Genomic DNA, 23,557 nt, shown 5'->3' with positions numbered 1-23,557 from the left:
CATGACCACCGCCTCTTTAGCTTTTATGGTCTCCGAGAGCTGCCTCAGGAGCCCCGAATCTATTTCTTCCCCTTGATGTGGGGGTCTGTAGCAGACCCCCACCACCAAATCCCTTTCTCCTTGCCCCCCATGTAGCCTAACCCACATCCTTCTATGATGTGGCCGAGCTCCCCCACAGCCACTCACTCGCTGCTGTGAGTGACCCAGCCAGCAAATGGTGCAGGTGCTCTGAGCCAGACCAGCTCTTTACTGGGATGCCAGGCACATGCTGAGGGTACAGGCCTGCCCTGCTCCCTCAACTCCTCCAAGAGCGTGGGCCTGCCTATCCCTAGTGGTGGCACTGACCCAAAGCACCACCATCCACCTGGCTTAAAACTTCCTCCCCCATGGGAGGCCCAGCTGGGTCATGCCTAGACCCAGCTGTGCCTAGGCATGGTTCCTTCCCTGGCTCTAGGAGCAGCTCCCCTTGAGTTGAGCTGTTGGGGAATGACTGGGGCTTTCCCAGGTCACCCCTGGGGAGAGACTGTAGCACAGGACTGCTTGTTCCCAGGGCTCCGAGCTGAGCCCCAACAGAGCAGCTGGGCCAAACCCATTTGCAGAGGTCCATGAGGCCTCCCACTGCAGAGCCATCCCTTAGGACCGTGCCTCTAGTCTGGGGGCTGCCAGCAGAGCTGGGAACATGGAGCTGAGGTCAGTGGCTGGCAGTGATTCCCATTGTGACAGCTGCAGGTGACTGCCTTGTGCTGCCCAGGATCCCCAGTCCTGCCGGGCAGCTCAGACCACAGCAGCAGCATGGAAAAGGTGGGCCTGGGGGCTTTTGTCCCCACGGGACCCCGTTACAGGACAGCTTCCAGCACCTGGGCTGGCTGGAACCGCAGCCTGGCCCAGCCCAGCAGGGTTCTTTGCTTTGTGAGAGGCTGGATACCAGGTGCTGGGGGCACCTTGGGCAGGCAACATCCAGGGCAGATGATGCCAGCCTTGTGGCCCAGGACACCCCGGAAGTTTAGCAAAGTACCCACAACCCAGCCCTGTGGTCTGTTGCAGCCTCAGCCCTGCTCTTCCTCCCCACAGGGATGGCTCTATGCCCTGGGGCTTTGCCCTGGCCGAGCGCCTGGTGTTCAGGAAGGTGCGCGAGGAGCTGGGGCTGCAGCGCTGCACTGTGCTACTGACTGGGGCAGCGCCCACCGCCAAGGACACGCTGGAGTTCTTCATGAGCCTCCACCTGCCCATCCTCGAGTTGTTCGGCTTGAGTGAGAGCAGTGGGCCACACAGCACCTGCACCCACCATTCCTGTCGCATCCTCAGGTGGGGCATGGCTTGGGGGGGCAGGACTGGGGTTGTGGGGGGGGCAGGACCAGAAGTTCCAGAGGCTGGGACAAAGGTGCAAGCCCAGGTGTGCTGGGGGCCAAGGGGGTGGTGAGTGTCTGGCACAGGTGGAGGGGAAAGCAGGGACTGGGGCATGAGTATCCAGGGACCTGTTCCCAGCTGGGGATGCAGGGGAGGGGGGTTCAGGACAGAGCACCTCAGGGGCTACACAGTCACCCCCAGGCATGTGCGAGTCCTTGGGGAGAGGTGCCTTGCCCCGCCCCCATCCCCCACAGCTTCCACTGCCGCTGAGGGTGCGGGGGCTGCCTCCAGCTGCGGGAAGGAACTGCCAGGCTGCAGGTCCCGCATCAAGCAGCCGGACGTGGAGGGCACCGGCGAACTGTGCTGCTGGGGCCGCCATGTCTTCATGGGCTACCTGGGCATGGAGGCCGCGACACAGGAGGCACTGGACAAGGCAGGTTGGCTACGCACAGGGGACCTTGCACGCTGCGACCCCGACGGCTTCCTCTACATTGTGGGCAGGATCAAGGGTAAGGGCCAGAGTGCACTGGAGTGAGTGGGCATGTGAGGGGCAGGGGTGGTGCGGGGCTGGAGGGCCTGGTGCAGAGGGGTGGCAGGAGAAGCATCGCCCTGCTGTGTCCTGTTGCAGCACCCTGCCCCCCACCCCCTCACTGCCTTTGTCCTGGGGCTTCCCCCTGCCATGGCTCTGCCCTCCCGCCCCATGACACTGTGCCGGTTGCAGAGCTGGTGATCACGGCAGGAGGGAAGAACATTGCCCCGGTGCCCATCGAGGAAGCAGTGAAGAGGGAGGTGCCAATCATCAGCAATGCAATCCTGGTCGGTGACGGCAGGAAGTTCCTGTCCATGCTGCTCACTCTGAAGGTGGGGACATCTCTGGGCACTGCCTCCTCCCAGCGTCCCGGCAGGATGGGTCCTGCAGGGAGAGGCATAGGTGTCCTTTGGTGTGGACTCACTGGGCAGCCCATGGGGGCAGCAGGGGAATAGCTACTGTAAACCTGTGAGCACAGCCATAGCCCCTGTTCCTGGGTCCATGATGGCTTAACACTCTGTGCTGTTCTGTATCACTCCTACACATGGGTAGTTGTTGCCCTTCCATCGTTGATGTCTCCTCCCTTCACCCACACCCAGCGCCCCAGCGCCTGCCCTGGCATAGCTGTGGCTGCCGCAGCAGGGTCTGTGCCCACGTTCCCAGTCTCCCCACACTGGCTGCCCACCTGCCCTCGTGTGACAGGCTCTCCCTCCCCCAGTGCAAGGTGGATCCGGAGTCGGGGGCGCCCCTGGACGAGCTGAGCCCCGAGGCCCTGCAGTTCTGCCGGGAGCTGGGCAGCCAGGCCACGCGGGTGTCAGAGGTGCTGAGCATGCAGGACCCGGCCGTGTACCAGGCCATCCAGCAGGGCGTGGAGCGGGTGAACCAGCGCGCCCCGTCCCGCGCCCATCGTGTGCAGAAGTGGGCCCTGCTGCCCAGGGACTTCTCCATCGCCAGTGGGGAGCTGGGTGAGTGCTGGGCAGCAGGCCCCTGGGACCAAGGCGGAAGCCCAAGAGGGGTGAGGGCTGGGGGCGAGGGCTGACTGCTACCTCCTGGAGGAGCCGGCTATGCCCAGCCTGTGCCCTCCAGCCAGGGAGCCTGCCCAGCTTCCACCCACCTGCAGCTCCTGGGGCCGCCCCAGCATCCAGCTGCTGCAGGGCCCTGGGAGCCTCCCTGCAGCCAGCAGGAGCTGCGTGCCCTGTGGCCGGGAGGTCAGGGCAGGTGCAGGTGGGAAGGATCTTGAGCCAGGCTAGCTGGAAGCTTCCTGCATGGGTGACACGGCAAGGCCCCAGCACAGCCCGGCCTGCCAGTTCATGCTGGCAGGGCAGGCTAGGGAAGGGCAGAGGGCAGGGCATGGGGCGCGGGGCATGGAGCCAATGCTGACGCTCTCCCCTGCTGGAGGCAGGTCCCACAGCCAAGCTGAAGCGCCGGGTGGTGCTAGGCGCCTACGAGACCAGGATCAGTGGCTGCTACCAGGACTAGCATCTGTACCCCGGCTCTGGCTCTGGCCGGAAACGGTGCCACACTGGCCCAGGGGCCTGTGCCCAGCCCAGCCCAGCCGTTCCCCACTGCAGCAGGACAATAAACCATGGGGAAGCAGTGACTTGTGTCCAGGCTCTTTGGGGGTTAGAGCCAGGTGGGGGTGGGGCTAAGTGTCAGGGGTGGGGCCATGGCAGTCAGGGAGGGGGTGGAAATATGCATCGGGGTGGGGCCATGGTGCTCAGAGGGGCCAACGATGGCAGGCACTGGCAGGTCCTCCCCTTCCTCTTGCCGTGGAACCACAGGGGGCTGTTTGGGGGTTTTGGAGCAGTCTCTCTGGGAATCCTCCTGCACCCCACAGGAGATCCCATTCCTACCAGGCTGTGGTATCCTGGGACAGGTCGTCTTGTTGGAGGGTCCCTGCCCCAGCAGAGGCTGAGCCCTGTTCAGACCTGTAATACATGAGTCTTTGTGCCATAAACCTTGGTTTCCCCAAACAGTGTGCTCACCCCTGCCCCATGGCCCTACTCTGTGTGCCCTGCACCCTGCGGTCTCGTATCAGCTTCTCCATCCCCTATAATCTCCCAGCCCTGTCCTGCACTGCTGCTGCCTGCCCAGTCCCCAGTCTGCATTTGAGCCATAAGTGCCTTTGGACTTTGCACTTCCTACCATAGAAGAATAGGGGAGAAAGGGCCCTCAGGACATCACCTCTGGTACTCCCCTGCCCCAGCAGGATCACTATCCAAACTGTTCTAGAAAGTTTGTCTAACCTATCTTTAAAACTGCATGAGCAGCTCTTCTGCGCCACTGCGAGCCACAGAGCCCAAAACACTAGGAACAGCCTGAGCTGCTGAAGGACAACCAGGGGGACAAGGGCAATGTCAGTGTCCAGCAGTCACAAGTATCCCCTGAGAGACTCCAGGAAGAGGACCATGCCCCTCCTTGGCCCCTTGTGCCCATAGAGAGTGAGATGAGACCCCCACAGCCATGGGGTGATACTCCTGCAACTGCAGTCTGGCCTTGAGCCGAGGGGCAAGATCCCCAGCCAGGATCTTCCAAGAAAATGTCCCAGCAGGAGCCTTGGCCCAGCCTAATCCCTGTCCCCATCCTGGGCTGCAGCCAGCACCCAGCACCTCTGGGGGAGGTGAAGAAATCATCACAGCTGTAACAGTCCCACATGGTGACCAGCAAAGCCCAGCGCCCTCTGCTTTGCCCTCAGCCAATGCAGCTTTGCCCATGGCAGCCTCCAGCTGCAGTCAGGACTCCCCTGGCCGTCACCTCACCCCTACCAAGCACCCATAGCTCCTCCATCCGGTGTCATGTACAAGGCGGTTGTTGAGCTGTACCTGGTTCTGCTGCGGCTCAGCACCATCCTCTCTGAACTCCCCCTGCCCTGCGCTGCAGAGCTCTTCCCAGGTCTCCAAGTGGTGCAGGTGTGGGAGCTCTTGGGCTTCACAGTGGACTCTGGTGCTGCTCCTCCTACATCATCCCTAACCTGTGGCTGTCCAGCCTCTTCTCAAACAGAGTTATAGACAAGAAGGGCTGGAAGGGAGCTCTAGTCCAACCCCCTGCTCAAAGCAGGACCAGCCCCAATTACATCATCCCAGCCAAAGCTTTGTCTAGCTAGGTCTTCAAAACCACCAAGGATGGAGAGTCCGCAACCTCTCTGGGGAGCCTGTTCCCGTGCTTTACTACCCTCCTTGTGAGAGACTATTTCTTAATATCTAAGCTCAACTTCCCTTGCTGCAACTTGAGCCCACTGCTCCTTTTTCTGTCATCTGCCCCCACTGAGACCAGCCCAGCTCCATCCTCTTTGGAGCCCCCCTGCAGGGAGGTGAAGGCTGCTATCAGATCCCCCTCGGTCTTCTCTTCTGCAGACTCAATCGGCCCATTTCCCTCAGCCTCTCCTCACCAGTCCTGTCCCCCAGCCCCCCAGCTATTTTCATTGCCCTCCACTGGACTCTCTCCAATGTGTCTGCATCCTTTCTGAAGTAGGGGCCCACAGCTGGACACAGGACTCCAGATGTGGCCTCCCTAGTGCTGAATAGAGAGGAAGGATCACTGCCCTCCATCTGCTGGCAGCGCTCCTACTGATGCAGCCCAGGATGCCAGTAGCCTTCTTGGCACCAAGGGCACACTGCTGGCTCCTGTCCAGCTTCTTGTCCACTGTCACCCCCAGGTCCTTTTCTGCAGAGCTGCTGCCCAGCCAGGCAGCCCCCAGCCTGTACCAGTGCATGTGACTGCTCTGTCCGAATTGAAGGACTTTGCATGTGTCCTTGTTGAACCTCATGAAATTTTTTTTGACACAGTGCTCCAATTTCTCAGGGGTATCTCTGAAGGGCCAATGTTGTGCCAATATTTAAGAAGGGGAAGAGGGAAGTTCTGGGAAACTATAGACTGGTGAGTTTGACCTCAAAACCAGATAAGATTATGGAAAAAAATATCAAGAAGTCCATTTGTTAGAGAGTAGCAGGAGGCATGATGCTGAAGGATAGCCAACATGGTTTCACTGTGGCCAGGTCATGTCTAACCAACCTCGTCTCCTATGATCATGGGAGACGTAGTTGGTGTCATATCCTTGGATTTTAAAAAGGCCTTTGATATGGTCTCCCATGATGCTCTTATATAAAAACTGTGGCATTGTGGGCTGGCAGAGTCCACAGTCAGGTGAGTTTGGAGCTGGCTATGGGGTTGAACCCAGAAAGTGTAAGTGGATGGGTCTGTATCATCTTGGTGGGAGGTGGCCAGTAGTGTCCTGCAGGGTTTGGTTCTTGGCCCTGTGCTGGTCGGCATCTTTATCAACAATTTCGATGAGGATGTGGAAAGCATGCTGGCCACGTTTGCAGATGATACTAAGTTATGGGGAAAAGTGGTCATGCTAGCAGATAGGATGCAGATAAAAGCAGACCTGCACAAGCTGGAAAGGCAGGCAGAGCAGAACTGGATGCAGTTCAATAAGGATAAATGCAGAGTGCTTCATCTGGAGAGAAGTAACCAGCAACATGAATATAGGTTAGGAGGAGAAGTCCTGACCAGCACGATGGCTGAAAGGGACCTTGGGATTATGGTTGATCACAGGATGAAATTGAGCTGCCGGTGCAAGGCTGTAGTCAACAGAGCTAATAGCATACCGGGATGTATTAGCCGATGCGGTGCGAGCAAGTGATACTTCCTCTCTACTCAGCGCTGCTGACACCCCAGCTGCAGTACTGTGTCCACTTCTGGGTGCCGCACTTCAAAAAAGATGTGGAGGATCTTGAAAGGGTCCAGAGAAGGGCCACAAGAATGATTAAGGGCCTGGAAGACAAACCCTGGGAGGAAAGATTAAGGAAGGGATCTGGGACTGTTCAGCCTAGGCTAGAAAAGACTGAGAGGGGACTTAGTGGCTGTCTATAAGTATTTAAGGGGTGACTCTTGGGAGCTGGGAGATAAACTGTTTACTAGGGCCCTGGGGAGGACAAGGAACAATGGCTATAAACTGTTAGAGAATGGTTTCATAGATTTCATAGACATTAGGGCTGGAAGGGACCTTGAAAATCATCAAGTCCAGCCCCCTGCCCCAGGGGCAGGAAGTCAGCTACGGTCAAAGGATCCCAGCAAGACAAGCATTCAAACATTTCTTGAATGAGTCCAGAGTAGGTGCCTGTACCATTTCTGGAGGGGATCTATTCCAGGTCTTGGGGGCTCGGACAGTAAAGAAATTTTTCCTTATGTCCAACCTAAAATGGTCTTGGAGGAGTTTGTGAGCATTGGTCCTTGTTTTTCCTTGGGGCGCTCTGCACCTATCTACCATTCCTGCAACTTTCATCCAAATCAGGCCAGAAATGACAGTTATCGGCTGTTTCTACCTTCCCCATTATAACCCATTATAGCTGAAAGATCAAAACAGCGTCAAAACGGCGAAACATTTCGACTTGCCTTGTTTTGTTTCAAGGCTGTTTCGACCATATCTGTTCCATTTCAATTTTTCTGCTTTGACCTTGAAATGAGTCGAAACAGTGTTGAAACAAAACTGGTGGCGAAATTTCGCACAGCCCTACTTCATATCACTTGCTAGCTGCAAAACTCATTGCACTTTGGCCTTTCTGACTTCATCCCTGCATGCCTGAACACTGCTCTTACACTCTGCCCTAGTCATCTGCCCATGCTTCCACTTCTTGTCAGCTTCCTTTTTGTGTTGAAGCTCACGAGAGAGCTCTCTGCTAAGCCAAGCTTGTCACCTTCTGTATTTGTTAGTCGTCCTGCACATCAGTGTTGCCCCTCGGATTTCTTTTACCAGACACCCCAAGGATTGACATGGCCCCTCATCTGATTTGGTCTCAAGTGAATTTTAATAGCAATCCTTAGGCTTTATTACAGGTTTCCTCCCCATAATATGACCTGGCAAGTGGTTCCTGAGATGTTACAGCAGTGGCCTTCGGGGGCACCAGGCCTCAGATCCTCTGCTGGGTGCGCAGGATGTTCGTTTCTGGATTCCTTATTGTTTGAACAAGAATTCCAGCGTTGGTCCTGTCTCCCCAGGATGGCAACACAAAACACACCTGTTCCTTTGTTTGTCCATCACCGTTGTAACTTTCTCATCCCAAATGGTCCAATCCCCTGGCTCCGTGCCAACCGCATTCCTTATATGGAAACTGTTGTGCCTTGCTCGCCTAGTGCCCTCACGGTGCTCACATCTCCCGGGGCCACAGCAGGCGTCTGTTCAATTTTGTTGCTTAGTTCTAGGAGGGTCTGGGCAATGGTTAAAAAGCCTTAGCATAGCTCAGTTTGCCCACTACATCAGGGTGGTTTGTTCCTGTGCCCTCAGTAAGGCTTCATTAAAACATAGCCAGCTCTTCTGCATTCCTTTCCCCCTCAGACTGGCTTCCCAGGGCATCCTGTCCATGAATTCCCTGAGCAAGTCAAAGTCTGCTTTTCTGAAGTCCAGAGTTCTTACTCTGCTGCTTCCCATCCCTCCATTCCTCAGGATCTTGAGCTCAATCATCTCATGGTCACTGCTGCCCAAGTTGCCATCTACTACTGCATCCGTCTCCAATTCTTCCCTGTTTGTGAGCACCAGATCAAGAAGATCATGGCTCCTACTTGGCCACTCCAGCACTTGCACCAGGAAGTTGTCCCCAACACTCTCCAAAATCTTCCTGGATTGCCTGCATGCTGCTGTGTTACCCTCCCAGCTGATGTCAGGGTGATTCAAGTCCCCCATGAGAACCAGGGCCTGTGACCAGGAAACTTCTGCTAGCTGTCTGAAGAAATCCTCCTTCACCTCATCCTCCTGGTCTGGTGGTCCCACACATCACCTTTGTTGCTCTCCCCTCGGACCCTAACCCAGAAACTTTCAACAGGCCTGTCTCCAGTTTCATACTAGAGCTCTGAGCAATCATACAGCTTTTACACACGGCGCAACTCCTCCTCTTCTCCCCTGCCCGTCCTTCCTGAGCAGCTTGTGCCCGTCCATGACCATGCTCTGGTCACGTGAGCTCCCACCAGGTCTTTGCTATTCCAATCACATCAGAGGTCTGTGGCTGTGTGAGGGCTTCCTGTTCTTCCTGCTTGTTTCCCAAAATCTGTGCATCCGTGTTCAGGCACTGGAGGTGACTAGCCAATTGCCCTGATTTCTCAGGAAGTATGATAGCACCCCCCACCCCCATTGCCCCTCCTGCTTGCTCTTCCTCCGGATCACCCACTTCCCCACTGACCTCAGGGCTTTGGTCTCCATCTCCTGGATCCCTGCATGATGCTGTGAATCCAGAACAAATGCAGTACTGGAGTCATGCAGCCTGGGACTGGGACATGATGATCTCATTCCGAGACTGTCCCGCCCAATTAGGGAGGGTGGTCACCCTACAAGGGGGAGGCCAGGGCAGAGATGGGGGATGCTCTGGGCTGGGAGAAGGGGGCGCTCAGGGCTGGGGGGCCAGGATGGGGTGGAGACTTGGGGACAATTGGGGGGGTTGAGGCCAGTTGGAGGGGGTCAAGGCCACATCCACTGTCGGAGCCAGGTGGGGGGTGGGAGCAGTGTAAGTGGTGGCCAGAGGGCCTCCTGGCCCTGGCCTTGGCCTCAGCTCAGAAAACCCAGCTGTCCAGCTCACTCCATCCGCCACCACCTGGGATCCTCACACTTGCTTCTGCCGCGGTCGCTTCACACTGCAGTCTCCCGTGCTCGCTGGCATGAGGGGCAGGGCACCCCACCCCACCCCACTGGATCCCATGCCTGTCACTCCTCCCTGCCACCAGTTCCTGAGCAGCACCACATGCCCAAGGGCATAGCGGCCCTGCCCCCTCCCTGACCGCCCCTGGCCCCACCCCCTGAGAAAGCTCCACCCCCTGGACGCAGGTGTCGCGGTGGATGTAGTCTTTCTGGACTTCAGCAAGGCCTTTGACACCGTCTCTCACCCCATCCTAATTAATAAACTAGGCGACTGTGGCAGGGAGGCCTACACAGTCAGATGGATTGCAGATTGGCTGAAGGGTCGCACTCAGAGGGTGGTGGTGGATGGATCATACTCGACTTGGGGGGAGGTGGGTAGTGGAGTCCCCCAGGGCTCGGTCCTGGGGCCTGCGCTGTTCAATTTCTTCATCAGCGATCTTGATGTTGGGGTGGAAAGCAACCTGTTTAAATTCGCTGATGACACCAAAATTTGGGGGGAGGTGAGCACGCTAGCAGGGAGAGAGAGATTGCAGAAGGATCTGGATAGGTTACAGGGGTGGGCAAACAGGAACAGGATGTGTTTCAATACGGACAAGTGCAGGGTGCTGCACTTGGGTAGTAGGAACCAGCAGCACACTTATACGATGGGGAGCTCCCTACTTGAGAGCACGGAGGCGGAAAGGGATCTTGGTGTCATTATTGACTCCAAGATGAACATGGGCCGACAATGCGAGGTCATGGTTGGCAGGGCTAACCGGACCTTGTCGTGCATCCACAGGTGCATCTCGAGTAGAGCCAGGGAGGTGATCCTCCCCCTCTATGCGACGCTGGTCAGGCCGCAGCTGGAGTATTGTGTCCAGTTCTGTGCGCCCCATTTCAGGAGGGATGTGGACAACATGGAGAGGGTCCAGAGGAGGGCCACCCGCATGATCCGGGGACAACAGGGCAGACCCTACAGTGAGAGACTGCGGGACTTGAACCTATTCAGCCTCCACAAGAGAAGGCTGAGGGGGGACCTGGTGACCGTCTATAAACTCACTAGGGGGAACCAGAAGGGTTTGGGGGAGACGCTGTTTCCCCTAGCCCCCGCTGGCATAACAAGGAGTAATGGGCACAAGTTGATGGAGAGGAGGTACAGATTGGACATCCGAAAAAACTACTTCACAGTTAGGGCGGCTAGGAGCTGGAACCAACTTCCAAGGGAGGTGGTGCTGGCCCCTACCCTGGGGGTCTTTAAGAAGAGGCTGGATGCCTACCTGGCTGGACTCATTTGAGTCCCGGTTTTTGTTTAGGGTTTTTTGTTGTTCTCCCGCCCTGGCGGGGGGTCGGGCTAGAAGATCTATTAGGTCCCTCCCGACCCTAAAACTATGAAACTATGAAACTATAAGCCCCCCTTGCCCAAGCTCCTGCCTGCTGCCCAGGGCCCCCTGGGATGGGACAGACCCTCCTCCCCCACATCCCCAAGGAGCCCAGACTACAGCACTGCTTCTCCCCAGGGTTTATTGTCCCTGCTCTCACCAAGAGGAAGGGCCGGGCCAGGCCAGGCACAGGTCTCCCCAGGGTAGAGTGGCGCCAGGCCTGGACCTCTGGCAGGGGGCAGACCGTGGGTGTGGGCACTAGTCCTGGTAGCAGCCACCAATCACATCCTTGTAGGTGCTCAGCACTGCTTGTCGCTTCACCTTGGCCGTGGGACCTGCCACCAAGCAGAGGGAGAGCATCAGGGCCAGGCCAGCTACCTCCACCTGAGCCCCACCTGGCCCTGTGCCCCCAACCTCCACCTGGCCCAGCCCGGCCCACTCCCCGTGCCCCTTCCCTCCAACTGGCCCAGCTCTGGGCCTGCCACCATGGGCAGCTCAGCTGTTCTGGATCAGGGCTGCTGAGACTCATAGCTGCAGGCCCAAGGGAGTCGCATCCAGTCCAAGTCCAACCCAAGGCAGGACCAGCCCTGTCCAAACCATCCCAAACAAACCCCGTGTCCAAGCTCAGAGCTGCATAACACTGTCACCCTGACAGCCCCAGGCATCGCCCCCGCCGCTGCCCCCAGGGCAGCAGGGAGAGTCATGGGCCAATGTGCTGCTGCCAAGGGGGTCATGGATGCCCCAGAGACCCCAGGCCCAGGTCATGCCCCTGCGGCAGTGGAAGGCAAAACCTCCCAGTCTGGACCAGTTTGAAATCCCTCCCTGCTCCCAGTGCAGCATCAGTCTGAGCCTGAGCACAGGGGCCAACCCTCTAGCCAGGACCCTGTGGGTTGGTCCCAGAGGAGCATTGGCTCAGCCCCATCTCCATCCTGGCCTGGGCTGCACCCAGCACCCGGTGCCTCTGGGGTAAGCTTAAACCCCCTCAGACGTGTAGCAGCAAGTGGGGGGAAATTCCCTCCCTGCCCCATATTTTCATAGAATCCTAGACAATGAAGGTTAGGAGGGAGCTCAGGAGGTCACATCTAGTCCAACCCCCTGATCAAAGCAGGACCAGCCCCAGCTACATCATCCCAACCAGGGCTTTGTCTACCCGAGTCTTCAAACCTGCAAGGATGGAGACTCCACAACCTCTCTGGGGAGCCTGTTCCAGTGTTTTACTAGGCATGATACCTTCCAGCCTTATCTGATTAATTATTAAGACGTTTTTGTATAGGTGGCACAGACTTTCCTGCGATACTACTGAAAATGGCTTAAGTAAAAATAAAAACTTCCTAATTATGTGTTTTATGCATTCGTCTAATTTGTTTGGTTTTTTTCCATTTTTGAACTTTTGATGTATATGTTTTCAACATATTTTTAACAGTATTTTTGATTAATTAGGTAAAATTAACTTCCAAAGTAGTCAGTGGTTTTAATCACTTAATTTTATAAAATAGTTTCCAAAACACTCAAGTTCTTTTAGTTTGAAGACCAGTTTTTTTACATAACATAGGCAAAGCTATAAACTCCTGGGTAATTTAACTCCCATTATTTCTCTGTGCTTACCTTACATGAACAACAGTTAGATGAATCCCACCCCCGCAACCCATCCCCAAGTAATATATTTGGTACAGAGTTGTTGTTTTTTTCTGTTTAAACCAAAATGTGGAGATTGCAATGTTAATGTTTTAACTTTTTTACCAATGGCATTTTCTGTCTGGAACACTTGGGAGACTGCCACTTTTAAAAGTTAAAATATTTGATTAATCATATCAAATACCTTCATTGTGCCAGCAGCAATCAGTTACTTGCTCAAGAAAATAAAAGGAGCACTAGGCTGCTGAGCAAAAAGTAGGGACTATCCCTTTCCTAAGCCCTGAATATTGCTGGAGCCTGCTGCTGTTCAAGCTAAAACATAGATCACAGAATCATAGAAAATGAGGGTTGGGAGGGACCTCAGGAGGTCACATCTAGTGCAACTCCCTCATCCCTGGCCTCATCCCTGCCCTCCCATCCTGTTCCCAGACACTGCTCCCCACCTGCCCACGGCCCAATCCCATCCACCCAGTCTAATGCACCCTGCCCATGGGGATCCAGGACGGTCTCCATAGAGACCTCACCCACTTGCTCATGGCATTGGATGCAGGGTGGACAGCCTGAGGCTGGATAAAACCAATTGTGCTCCTCCACCCTGTTGCCAGGCCAGGCCAGGTGAGCTCTCAACAGCTCTCTGAAACTGCTTCAGCAGCCATCCAGCCCAAATAATTGGCAACCTCTCTCATAGTCTCATCAGTTTGGTTGCAATTTGTGTTGCTTTGTTTTTACAACTGATAATAATTGTAAATATTTTCAATTATTTACAATAAGGTAGAGCCTTAAGAAACCAGTTAAAACTGGAGCTCCATCCTGCTGTGCAAGAAAGGGGAAGCTATGTAGTCAAGGCATGAAATAATGAGAGCTTGAGAAAAAAAGTTTTGCTTGTGGGTGTGGCCGGCCAGTAGGGGGAGCTCTTGCATTGAGCCTCCCACCTCACTACGCCCGTCCACCTTCCAGACTCCACATGTCTCTCCAGGGGTGCCCAAGCCCTGGCAGACCCCATTTTGAGCCCCACCACAGAGAACGGGGGTAACGTGCTGCCACCACCCCAAGAAGGGACTGTCTGAGTCCTGTGTCCTCAGGGAAACACAGGCCTAATAGTCCTACAGGTACTCGACCCAATACAAGAACTGGGGGCACTTCCCCAAGTCAGGTGCCAAAAAGGATAGTCTCCCTTAGTGCGCAGACCCAAGGGGCCTCCTGGGCATAATGAAACCCACCCCTCAATAAGTCTCCCACACTAGGTACAAAGGAGAACTTTATTGGTCACAGAGGGTAGGGTTAGACTAGGGTACAGGGTAGAGCAATATCAGAGAAATCCCATCGAGCAAACTCCTGTGGCTGTGGTAGCATTTGATCTCACATCTGAGTTACTGCAAGCTATACATCTAGTTGGATCTCAGTTAGGTTACTCACAAGTGTCATCCAGAGGCTGTTGGGGATTCCCCCCAAGAGGTTTGTGGAGGTCCCCTCGGGAGAAAAGCCATTCCTTGATCATGAGTTTTGAGAGGCAGAGCCAGTTTCAGATGGTGCAGCTCTTCTTTGTTCCTGAGTATCCCTTGTCGCTGCTGCCTCCCCAAGTCAGGCAGTGCTTAACTTATATAGCCCTTGTGACCTCATTTACCTGGTCCAATGGAGGTCAGCACCTGTTGGCTGTCAGCCAACCAATTTGAAATACATCACTAGTTGCCGGGCAGACTCTAGCCCATCAGGAAGGAAGCCCCTCACCCAGGTATGTGATGCCAGTCACATAGGCAGAGGGAGCAGGTTTCCCCCCTCCATCAGGAATGTATCCAGCTCAGGTTACCCAAAGAGACAGGGTAAAGGTATGTACCCTCTGCTGGGCCCATCCTAATCACAATTGTCACAGAGCAGAGTTTTTTTGAGGAAGAAACAAAGGTTGCTTTCTGCCACACAGCATCATGGCTGGTCTTGTTCAAACTTAGATTTGCGGTCAGAAATGAAAAAGACCTTCATGCACTAACGTTTAATTATAAAAGCACTTTTTGCACTACTCCAAAACCAAACCCATAGTTCTGTGTATTTGGCTTTTTTCTCTTTCAGGTAATGATAAAGAGGTGGAGAACCAACCTTGGCCAAATCTGTACTTAGTTCTGGGAAAGTCTGAGTTTTGGCAAATATGCTGAGGAAAATGTAATGACCAGCAAACCTGAGGCTGAGGCAGCCCAACATTTTATCTCCTGAGTCTAATTTCAAGTTTTCTGACATCTCTTAATTGACTTCAGTGCATGCATTTGATGGCATCACTTTAGTTTTCCAGAAATGCTTGCACAGTTTGGAGGGGGAAAAGAAACCATTTTCTGAGTGGATACCAGCACTGCTGTAACTATCAGTAGTAGATTCATGGCAGAACATGCTCAGATTCCCAGCAACACTGAAACCAACCACAATTTTTTCTTTGAGGTTTGAGATGGTTTGGACTATTATTCTTCTGAAGAGTAGAAAATAGGAGGATACTTTTAACCTATTAAATAGGTACTTTGCGTCAGTCTTTCATCAGTCCCATGGGACGCCCATGCCCGCTACAGGGCCGGGAAGTCCGGGTGAGGGTGATCCCCTGCCCTCCATTAATGCTGACTTTCTGAAGGAACATCTTGAGAAGCTGGATACCTTCAAGTCAGCTGGCCCTGACAATCTTCACCCCAGGGTACTCAAGGAGCTGGCGAGCATCATAGCCCAGCCTCTAGCACGGATCTTTGAAAACTCTTGGCGCTCTGGTGTAGTGCCCGAAGACTGGAAGAAGGCCAATGTGGTGCCTATCTTCAAGAAAGGGAGGAAAGTGGATCCGGCTAACTATAGGCCCATCAGCCTGACTTCTATCCCGGGGAAGATCTTAGAAAAGTTTATTAAAGAGGCCATCCTTAATGGACTGGCCGACGCCAACATCTTAAGGGATAGCCAGCACGGGTTTGTTGCGGGTAGGTCTTGCTTGACCAATCTCATTTCCTTCTACGACCAGGTGACCTATCACCTGGACAAGGGAGAAGAGATTGATGTCATATATCTTGACTTCAAAAAAGCCTTCGATCTGGTATCCCATGATCACCTCTTGGTGAAACTGGCCAGTTGTCACCTTGGGTCCACCACGATCCACTGGCTGAAAAACTGGCTCCGTGGTCGGACCCAGAGGGTAGTAATCGATGGAAGTCACTCATCGTGGTGTCCTGTGACCAGTGGGGTCCCCCAAGGCTCTGTCCTTGGACCCATACTGTTCAACATCTTCATTAATGATGTGGACACTGGAGTCAGAAGCGGACTGGCCAAGTTCGCCGATGACACCAAACTTTGGGGCAAAGCATCCACACCAGAAGACAGGCAGGTTATCCAGGCTGACCTGGACAGGCTCAGCAAGTGGGCGGACGAGAATCTGATGGTGTTCAACGCTGATAAATGCAAGGTTCTCCACCTTGGGAAAAAAAACCCGCAGCATCCTTATAGGCTCGGCAGTGCTATGTTGGCTAGCACTATGGAAGAAAGAGACTTGGGGGTCATCATTGACCACGAGATGAACATGAGCCTGCAATGCGATGCGGTGGCTAGTAAAGCGACCAAAACGCTGGCTTGCATCCATAGATGCTTCTCAAGCAAATCCCGGGACGTCATTCTCCCCCTGTACTCGGCCTTAGTGAGGCCACAGCTGGAGTACTTTCCAGTTTTGGGCTCCACAATTCAAAAAGGATGTGGAGAAGCTTGAGAGAGTCCAGAGAAGAGCCACGTGCATGATCAGAGGTCAGGGAAGCAGACCCTACGATGACAGGCTGAGAGCCCTGGGGCTCTTTAGCCTGAAAAAGCGCAGGCTTAGGGGTGATCTGATGGCCACCTACAAGTTTATCAGGGGTGACCACCAGCATCTGGGGGAACGTTTGTTCACCAGAGCGCCCCAAGGGATGACGAGGTCGAATGGTCACAAACTACTTCAAGATCGTTTCAGGCTGGACATAAGGAAGAACTTCTTTACTGTCCGAGCCCCCAAGGTCTGGAACAGCCTGCCACCGGAGGTGGTTCAAGCGCCTTCATTGAACACCTTCAAGATGAAACTGGATGCTTATCTTGCTGGGATCCTATGACCCCAGCTGACTTCCTGCCCTTTGGGCAGGGGGCTGGACTCGATGATCTTCCGAGGTCCCTTCCAGCCCTGATGTCTATGAAATCTATGAAATCTATAGGACAAAGGCAACATGTACATGTGGCAATTTAAGTGGCCTCCCAAGTGAAATGGTAGGATGGTGAGAAAAAGAAATGGCAGGAGGAGAAGACATGGAGGGACAGGAATCAGTTCTAGAATCATAGGACACGAGGATGGAAGGGACCTCAGGAGGTCACATCTAATCCAACCCCCTGCTCAAAGCCGGACCAGCCCCAACCACATTATTTCACCCAGGGCTTTCTGTCGTTGGGTCTTCAAAACCTCCAAGGATGGAGACTCCACCACCTCTCTTGGGACCCTTTTCCAGTGCTTCACCACCCTCCTTGTGAGACAGTTTTTCCTAATATCTAACCTCAACTTCCCTTGCTGAAACTTGAGCCAATTGCTCCTTGTCCTGTCATCTGCCACCACTCAGAACAGTCCAGCTCCATCCTCTTTTGAACCCCTCTTTGAAGGGAATCGAAGGCTGCTATTAAATCCCCCCTCAGTCTTTTTTTCTTCAAACTAAATAACCTGGTTCCCTCAGCCTCTCCTCAAAAGTCATGTCCTCCAGCCCCCCCAACCATTTTTGTTGCCCTCCACTGGACTCTCTCCAACTTGTCCACATCTTTTATGTACTGGGGGGCCCAAAATTGGGCACAGGATTTGAGAAGGACTGGGCACATGACTCATATGAGGAGAGGCTGAAGGACTTGGGACTGTTCAGCCTGGAGAAGAGAAGACTTGGGGGGACTTGGTGGCAGCCTAAAAGTAATATCAAGAGCATACATAAGGGCTTGGGGGACCATCTATTCACCAAGGCCCTGCGGGGGAGGACAAGAAACAATGGGCACAAACTGATCAAAAATCACTTCAGACTGGACATAAGGAAACACTTCTTCACAAGTTGAGTGCTGAGGGTTTGGAACAGACTCTCCCTACAGGTGGGTCAGTCATCCACTCTGGCAATCTTCAAAAAACGTCTCGATGCCCACCTTGCTGGAGTTATCTGACCCCAGCAGTCTTTCCTTCCCAAGTGCAGTGGGGCTTCACCTGATTGTCTGTCAGGTCCCTTCCAGCCCCTAACATTTACGAAACTATGAGACTATGTAGTGCTTATCCACATTATGGTGTTTCTGTAGCTAAAGATATTCCCTAGGTTTATTTCACTCCCGCAATTTACCATGAGGATTGATGTTACTTTATGTTATGCAATGCCTTTAAGACTCCTAATTGGTTAATGTGCTATTGCTAGTAAAAGGTGGTAGAGGGGGTGGCAGAATACCATCTCTGTCTGTCCCCAGACTCTGCTACATGACAATTTGGTTACCAAGGTCCCTGCAGAGAGAAGACTGCCCTGCCCCATCTCTTCAGGTGACCCTGAGTGGTAACCTGAGCTGGAGACATTCCTGAGGGAGGGGAGCCTGCTCCCTGTGCCTACCCGCCTGGCGTCACATGCCTGGGTCAGGGGTTTACACTGCCAGCATGACTGGGAGGGGGCTAAAGATCCTGCCAGTCTACCCAGCAACCAGGGATGCATTTCACATTGGTTGGCTGGCAGCCAAAAGTTGCTGGCCTTCATTGGACCAGATAAATGAGGTCATAATGGCTATATGTATTTACCGGTCTCTGTCTGGTGGGGCAGGGTCCCCCAAATCCTGGGTCCCCACTTGCCTGGGAGCAGTGCAGAGCCGGCAGTGGGCCCATGGTTCTTCTCTGCACTCTCTCAAGCTTCTCCACTGGAGAAGCAGTACTCCAGCTGCGGCCTCACCAAGGACAAGTACAGGGGGAGAATGACGTCCTGGGATTTGCTTGAGAAGCGTCTATGGCTGCAAGCCAGCGTTCTGCTCGCTTTACTAGCTGCAGCATCACATTGATGGCTCGTGTTCATCTTGGGGTCAATCGTGACCCTCAAGTCCCTTTTGTCCGTAGTGCTAGCCAGCATAGCACTGCTGAGTCTATAAGGATGCTGCAGGTTTTTCTTCCCAAGGTGGAGAACCTTGCATTTTTCAGCGTTGAAGATCATCAGGTTCTCGTCCGCCCATTCCCTGATCCTGTCAAGATCAGCCTGGATTGCCCTCTTCATAGAAGGCAGTCAGGTTGGTCAGGCATGACTTGTCCCTGATGAATCCATGCTGACTGTTCCTGATCACCTTCTTCTCCTCCAAGTGCTTAGAAATGGATTCCTTGAGGATCTGCTCCGTGATTTTTCCAGGAACTGGGGTGAAGCTGACTGATCTGTAGTTCCCTGGATCCTCCTTTTTCCCCTTTTGTAAAGATGGGCACTAGATTTGCCCTTTTCTAATCATCTGGGACTTCTCCAGATCACCATGAGTTTTCAAAGATGATGGCCAGTGGCTCTGCAACCTCATTGGTCACCCTCAGGTGAATCCCATCCTGCCCTATGACTTGTACTGTAACAGGTACCTGCTCTGGGCCAATCTAAATGTGGCCCACGCACCTCTTCCTGGGGCAGCCGCCTGCCTTCTCGTCTGCCATGTCTTGCTGTTAATTGATATTAATTAGCAGGAGGCCACCCTTGTACTGTCCTGAGGCCAGGGAGCACTACCTGTGGCTCTGTTTCCTCCCCTACACCACAGCCCACGCCTCGCCGATGGAATAGAAATTGTTATGTCCTAGCCTTATTATAATCTGGCCCCTTGTCCTCTCTGGGCCCTACCTCTTTTGATCTGCGCCCTCTCCAGCGCTAGGGCTCTCCCCGGCCCTATCTCACTGTGTGCCCTCTTCTCTGGGCCTTCTCAATAACGCTGCCTCCTCTCTGGGGCTTCTCTGTAATGCTGTCCCCCTCTCGGGGCCTTCTCCACAATGCTGCTGTCTCTCAGGGCCTTCTCCACAATGCTGCCCCCTCTCTGGGGCTTCTCGGTAACGCTGCCCCCTTCTCCGGGGCTTCTCCACACCCTCACTGGGGCCTCTCAGCAATGCCCCCTTCTCTGGGGCCTCTCAGCTGTCCCTCTCTGGGGCTGGGGTCTGTGCACCCTGAATGCTGTGCCCTTGCTGGTGCTGGGGTTCCCACACTGCTGTGGGTCCCCTATGAGGCCTCCTCCAAGCCCTAATAGCCTCACCCAAACCACCGGTGACAAACAGCAACACAAACACAAGCCCCTTGGCTATAACATAAACAGAAGCCACCCAGCCATAACAACAGTCCAGCCTACCAGGGAACACGCCATCCCTCAGCCATGTCAGACACTGCACCTTCAGCCAGGTTGCTCCTCTCTTCCATGAGGGAGAGCTCCTTCCTCCTTGGCTGCCGGCAGGGAACTGCCTCTGGCCCCAGCCCCTAGGGTTTATAAGGGAGCCAGGTCCTGCCCCTTCTGGTCAGCTGACTTCCTCTGGTTGCCCTGGCAACCAACAGCCGGGCTCCTTATTCTCTGCTAGGGCTTTCTCCCTAGCAGTTTCCCCTCTTTAGGAGCAGGGCACCACAGTGCTCTGTGACATGTACACATCCAGCTTTACTAAATAGTCCCTGACCTGCTCTTTCTCCACTGATGGCTGCTCACCTCCTCCCCAAACTGTGCTGGCCACTGCACTAGTCTAGGACCTGCCCTTGCCTGTGAAGACTGAGGTGAAAAAGGCATTGGGCACTTCAGCTTTTTCTGCATCCTCTGTCACTAGGTTGCTTCCCCCATTCTGTAAGAGACCCACACTTTCCCTGATCCTCCTCTTGCTACCAAAATACTTGTAGGAAACCCTTCTTGTTACCTTTCACATCCCTTGCTATCTGCAACTCCAGTTGTGGTTTGGCCTCCCTGACTTCATCCCTGAATGTCGGAGCAAATGCTGTCATACACCTCCCCAATTGTTTGTCGAAATTTCAATTTCCTGTAAGCTTCCTTTATGTGTTTAAGCAGATTGAGGACTTCTCTGCTAAGCCCAGCTGGTCATCTGCCATACCTGCTAGTCTTCCTGCACTCTCAGCAAGGTTTCTTTAAAGTACAGCCACCGCTCCTGGACTCCTCTCCCTCTCAAACCAGCCTCCCAAGGGATAGTGCCCATAAGTTCCCTGAGGGGGTTGAAGTCAGCTTTTCTGAAGTCCAGCATCCTTACTCTGCTCCTCTCCATCCTTCCTTTCCTCCAGATCCTGAACTCAGTCATCTCATAGTCACTGCTGCCCCAGTTACCATACATTCCCCACCAATTCTTCCCTGTTTATGAGCATCAGGGCAAGAGGATCTCAGCCCCTAGTTGGCCGCTCCAGCACTTGCACCACAGAAGTTGTCCCCAGCACACTCCAAAAACTTCCTGGATTGCCTGCACATTGCTGTATTGCCTTCCAAGCAGACATCATGGGGACTGAAGTCCCCCACGAGAACCAGGGCCTATGACAGGGAAACTTCCAGTAACAGTTTGAAGAAAGCCTCATCCACCACTTCCTCCTGGTCTGATGGTCTACAGCAGACACCCACCACAACATCACCCTTGTTTCTCTCCCCTCTGGCTCTAACCCAGAGACTCTCAACAGCCCTGTCTCCAGTTTCATACTGGAGCTTGGAGCAATCATACTGCTCTTTTACACACATCACAACCCCTCCTCCTTTTCTCCCCTGCCTGTCCTTCATGAGCAGCTTGTACCCGTCCATGACCATGCCCCAGTCATGTGAGCTCCCACCAAGTCTCTGCTATTCCAATCATGTCAGAGGTCTGTGACTGTGCAAGGACTTCCTGTTCTTCCTGCTTGTTTCCCAGGATCTGTGCATTCGTGTACAGGCACCAGAGATGGCTGGTCAATTGCCCTGATTTCTCAGGAAGAATGAGAAGTCCCCTCTGTTGCTCCTTCCTCCTTGTGTTTCCTTCAGGTCTCCCACTTCCCACGGGCCTCAGGGCTTTGGTCTCCATCCCCCAGCAAATCTGCTTTTCCATCCCTGCCTCATATTTTGCCCATCTATAGCCCACAACATCCTTGCCCAGTTGCTGTCCAACCTGTCTTTGAACACTTCCAACATCGGAGAGGCCACAGCTCCCCTGGGGGGATGTTCCCCTGACTCCCTGCTTTAACTGGAAGTCAAACTGGAACCAAAGAGCCCAGTCTGGTTGAACCTGATAGGAAATGCACCATCGTCTTTCCTGTCCTACTGAACCAAAACTGGAACTGAGCCACTAAAAATCACAGGGTCACTAGTTAGACTGGGGTCACTGGTTTAATGGGGGTCACCAGTCACACTGGGGTCACGGGTCAGACTGGTGTTACCAGTTAAAAGAAAGATTCAGCCTTCAAAGTTGCCTGTCACAGTTCTGTTAAACTATACAACCCACTGGCTCATGGGGACATGCAAAGAAGGGAGCACAGAGACCCCAGCTGGCTGCAGTTTGTTCTACAGCTGTCTCCACTCCTGCACTCTTATTCTTGATCCCCATTGCTTTAGAAGTGCTTTGTGCCACTGCCCTGAAGTGCTGGGTGCCCCTCGCCCCAGCCTGCTGAATGCTTCCTGCCACCACAGCATGTGTCCTCAGGACCAAGGGGACAGAACGGGACTGAGGGGCCAGCCAACAAACATAATGGGAGAGGGAAGAAGAGCAGGAGCTTCCTGTGCTCTGTTTTCTTCTCCAGCTTTAAGCCCTATCAAGGGCATAGGCGTGGGCACTGGCACTGGCACAGCCTCCGTGTAGCACCAGAAGGGAAAAACTCCTTCCTGGCCCCATGCAACCACCAGTAAAGCCCAGCAAAAGCCAGCAAGGCTCTGGTGTAGGAGACTGCTAGGCCTTTCCCCATGTCAGCCCCAAGGAGACAAGGGGTCCCAGCCCAGCCCAGCCCAGCCCAGCCCAGCCCAGCTCTCAGTCCTAAGCTCCCCTGGCTGGAGGAAGGCTCTCTGGGGCAGAGCGGGAGGGGGCTGGCAGGCTCACAGGGTCCTGGAGCAGCTGGAGGATGAGCAGCCTCCAGGTGGAAGCTGGGCAGGCTCCCTGGCCATAGGGGCAGGCTGGGTGTAGCCAGCTCCTCCTGGCTGCAACAGTCAGCACCAGGTCCCAGCTCTCATCCCCAACCCCAGCCTCTCTCGGGCTCCCACACCAGGCCCAGGGGCCCAGTTCCCAGCACTCACCCAGCTCCCCACCGGTGATGGAGAAGTCCCTGGGCAGCAGGGCCCACTTCTGCACGTAGTGAGCATGGGACAGGGCATGCTGGTTCACCCGCTCCACACCCAACTGGATAGCTTGGTACACAGCCGGGTCCCGCGTGCTCAGCACCTCCGACACCCGTGTGGCCCGGCTGCCCACCTCCCGGCAGAACTGCACAGCCTCGGGGCTCAGCTCATCCAGGGGTGCCCCCGACTCCGGATCCACCTTGCACTGGAGGAGGGAGAACCCGTCACATAAAGCCTTGGCACAGCTTTACAAGCATTCGTGGTGCTCGGGCCAGGTGCCACATGATTGGAAGATAGCCAATGTGGCCCCCATCTTTAAAAAAGGGAGGAGGGAGGGCCCAGGCAACTATACGCCCGTCAGTCTTACCTCAATCCTGGGGAAACTCTTTGAGAAGATCATCAAGGAGCACATTTGTGATGGGCCAGCATCGGGGATGATGCTCAAGGGCAACCAGCACGGTTTCATCAGGGGCAGGTCCTGCCAGACCAACCTGATTGCCTTTTACGATCAGGTCACAAAAGCATTGGATGCAGGTGTCTCCATGGATGTAGTCTTTCTGGACTTCAGCAAGGCCTTTGACACGGTTGACCACCCCATCCTCATTAAAAAACTAGGCAACTGGGGCATTGATGCCTACACAGTCAGATGGATTGCAAATTGGCTGAAGGGTCGTACTCAGAGGGTGGTGGTGGACGGGTCATATTCGACCTGGGGGGAAGTGGGCAGCGGAGTCCCCCAGGGCTCGGTCCTTGGGCCCATACTGTTCAATTTCTTTATCAGCAATTTGGACGATGGGGTGAAAAGCAACCTGTTTAAAT

General features: G+C 54.3%; 2 protein-coding genes across 2 annotated transcripts in view; one reads left to right on the top strand and one right to left on the bottom strand.

Moving 5' to 3' along the window:
• The window catches only part of LOC102369606 (long-chain-fatty-acid--CoA ligase ACSBG2-like), a 27,504-nt gene extending 24,149 nt beyond the window's left edge, over window positions 1–3,355 (top strand). Inside the window, exons 7-11 of the mRNA XM_025193475.1 lie at window positions 1,072–1,305; window positions 1,639–1,856; window positions 2,069–2,208; window positions 2,595–2,841; window positions 3,279–3,355. Coding sequence (XP_025049260.1) covers window positions 1,072–1,305; window positions 1,639–1,856; window positions 2,069–2,208; window positions 2,595–2,841; window positions 3,279–3,355 — 916 coding nt within the window. The remainder of the gene's footprint in view (window positions 1–1,071; window positions 1,306–1,638; window positions 1,857–2,068; window positions 2,209–2,594; window positions 2,842–3,278) is intronic.
• Window positions 3,356–10,991: 7,636 nt separating this feature from the next.
• LOC102369347 (long-chain-fatty-acid--CoA ligase ACSBG2-like) overlaps window positions 10,992–23,557 on the bottom strand; it is a 45,851-nt gene continuing 33,285 nt past the window's right edge. The window contains exons 15-16 of the mRNA XM_025193481.1: window positions 22,697–22,943; window positions 10,992–11,193 (exon numbers count right to left, since the gene is read on the bottom strand). Coding sequence (XP_025049266.1) covers window positions 11,117–11,193; window positions 22,697–22,943 — 324 coding nt within the window. The 3' untranslated portion in view covers window positions 10,992–11,116. The remainder of the gene's footprint in view (window positions 11,194–22,696; window positions 22,944–23,557) is intronic.

The sequence above is a fragment of the Alligator sinensis genome, unplaced genomic scaffold (assembly GCF_000455745.1).
Source record: "Alligator sinensis unplaced genomic scaffold, ASM45574v1 scaffold206_1, whole genome shotgun sequence".
NCBI lineage: Eukaryota > Metazoa > Chordata > Crocodylia > Alligatoridae > Alligator > Alligator sinensis.
This window is presented reverse-complemented; position numbering and strand designations above follow the sequence as displayed.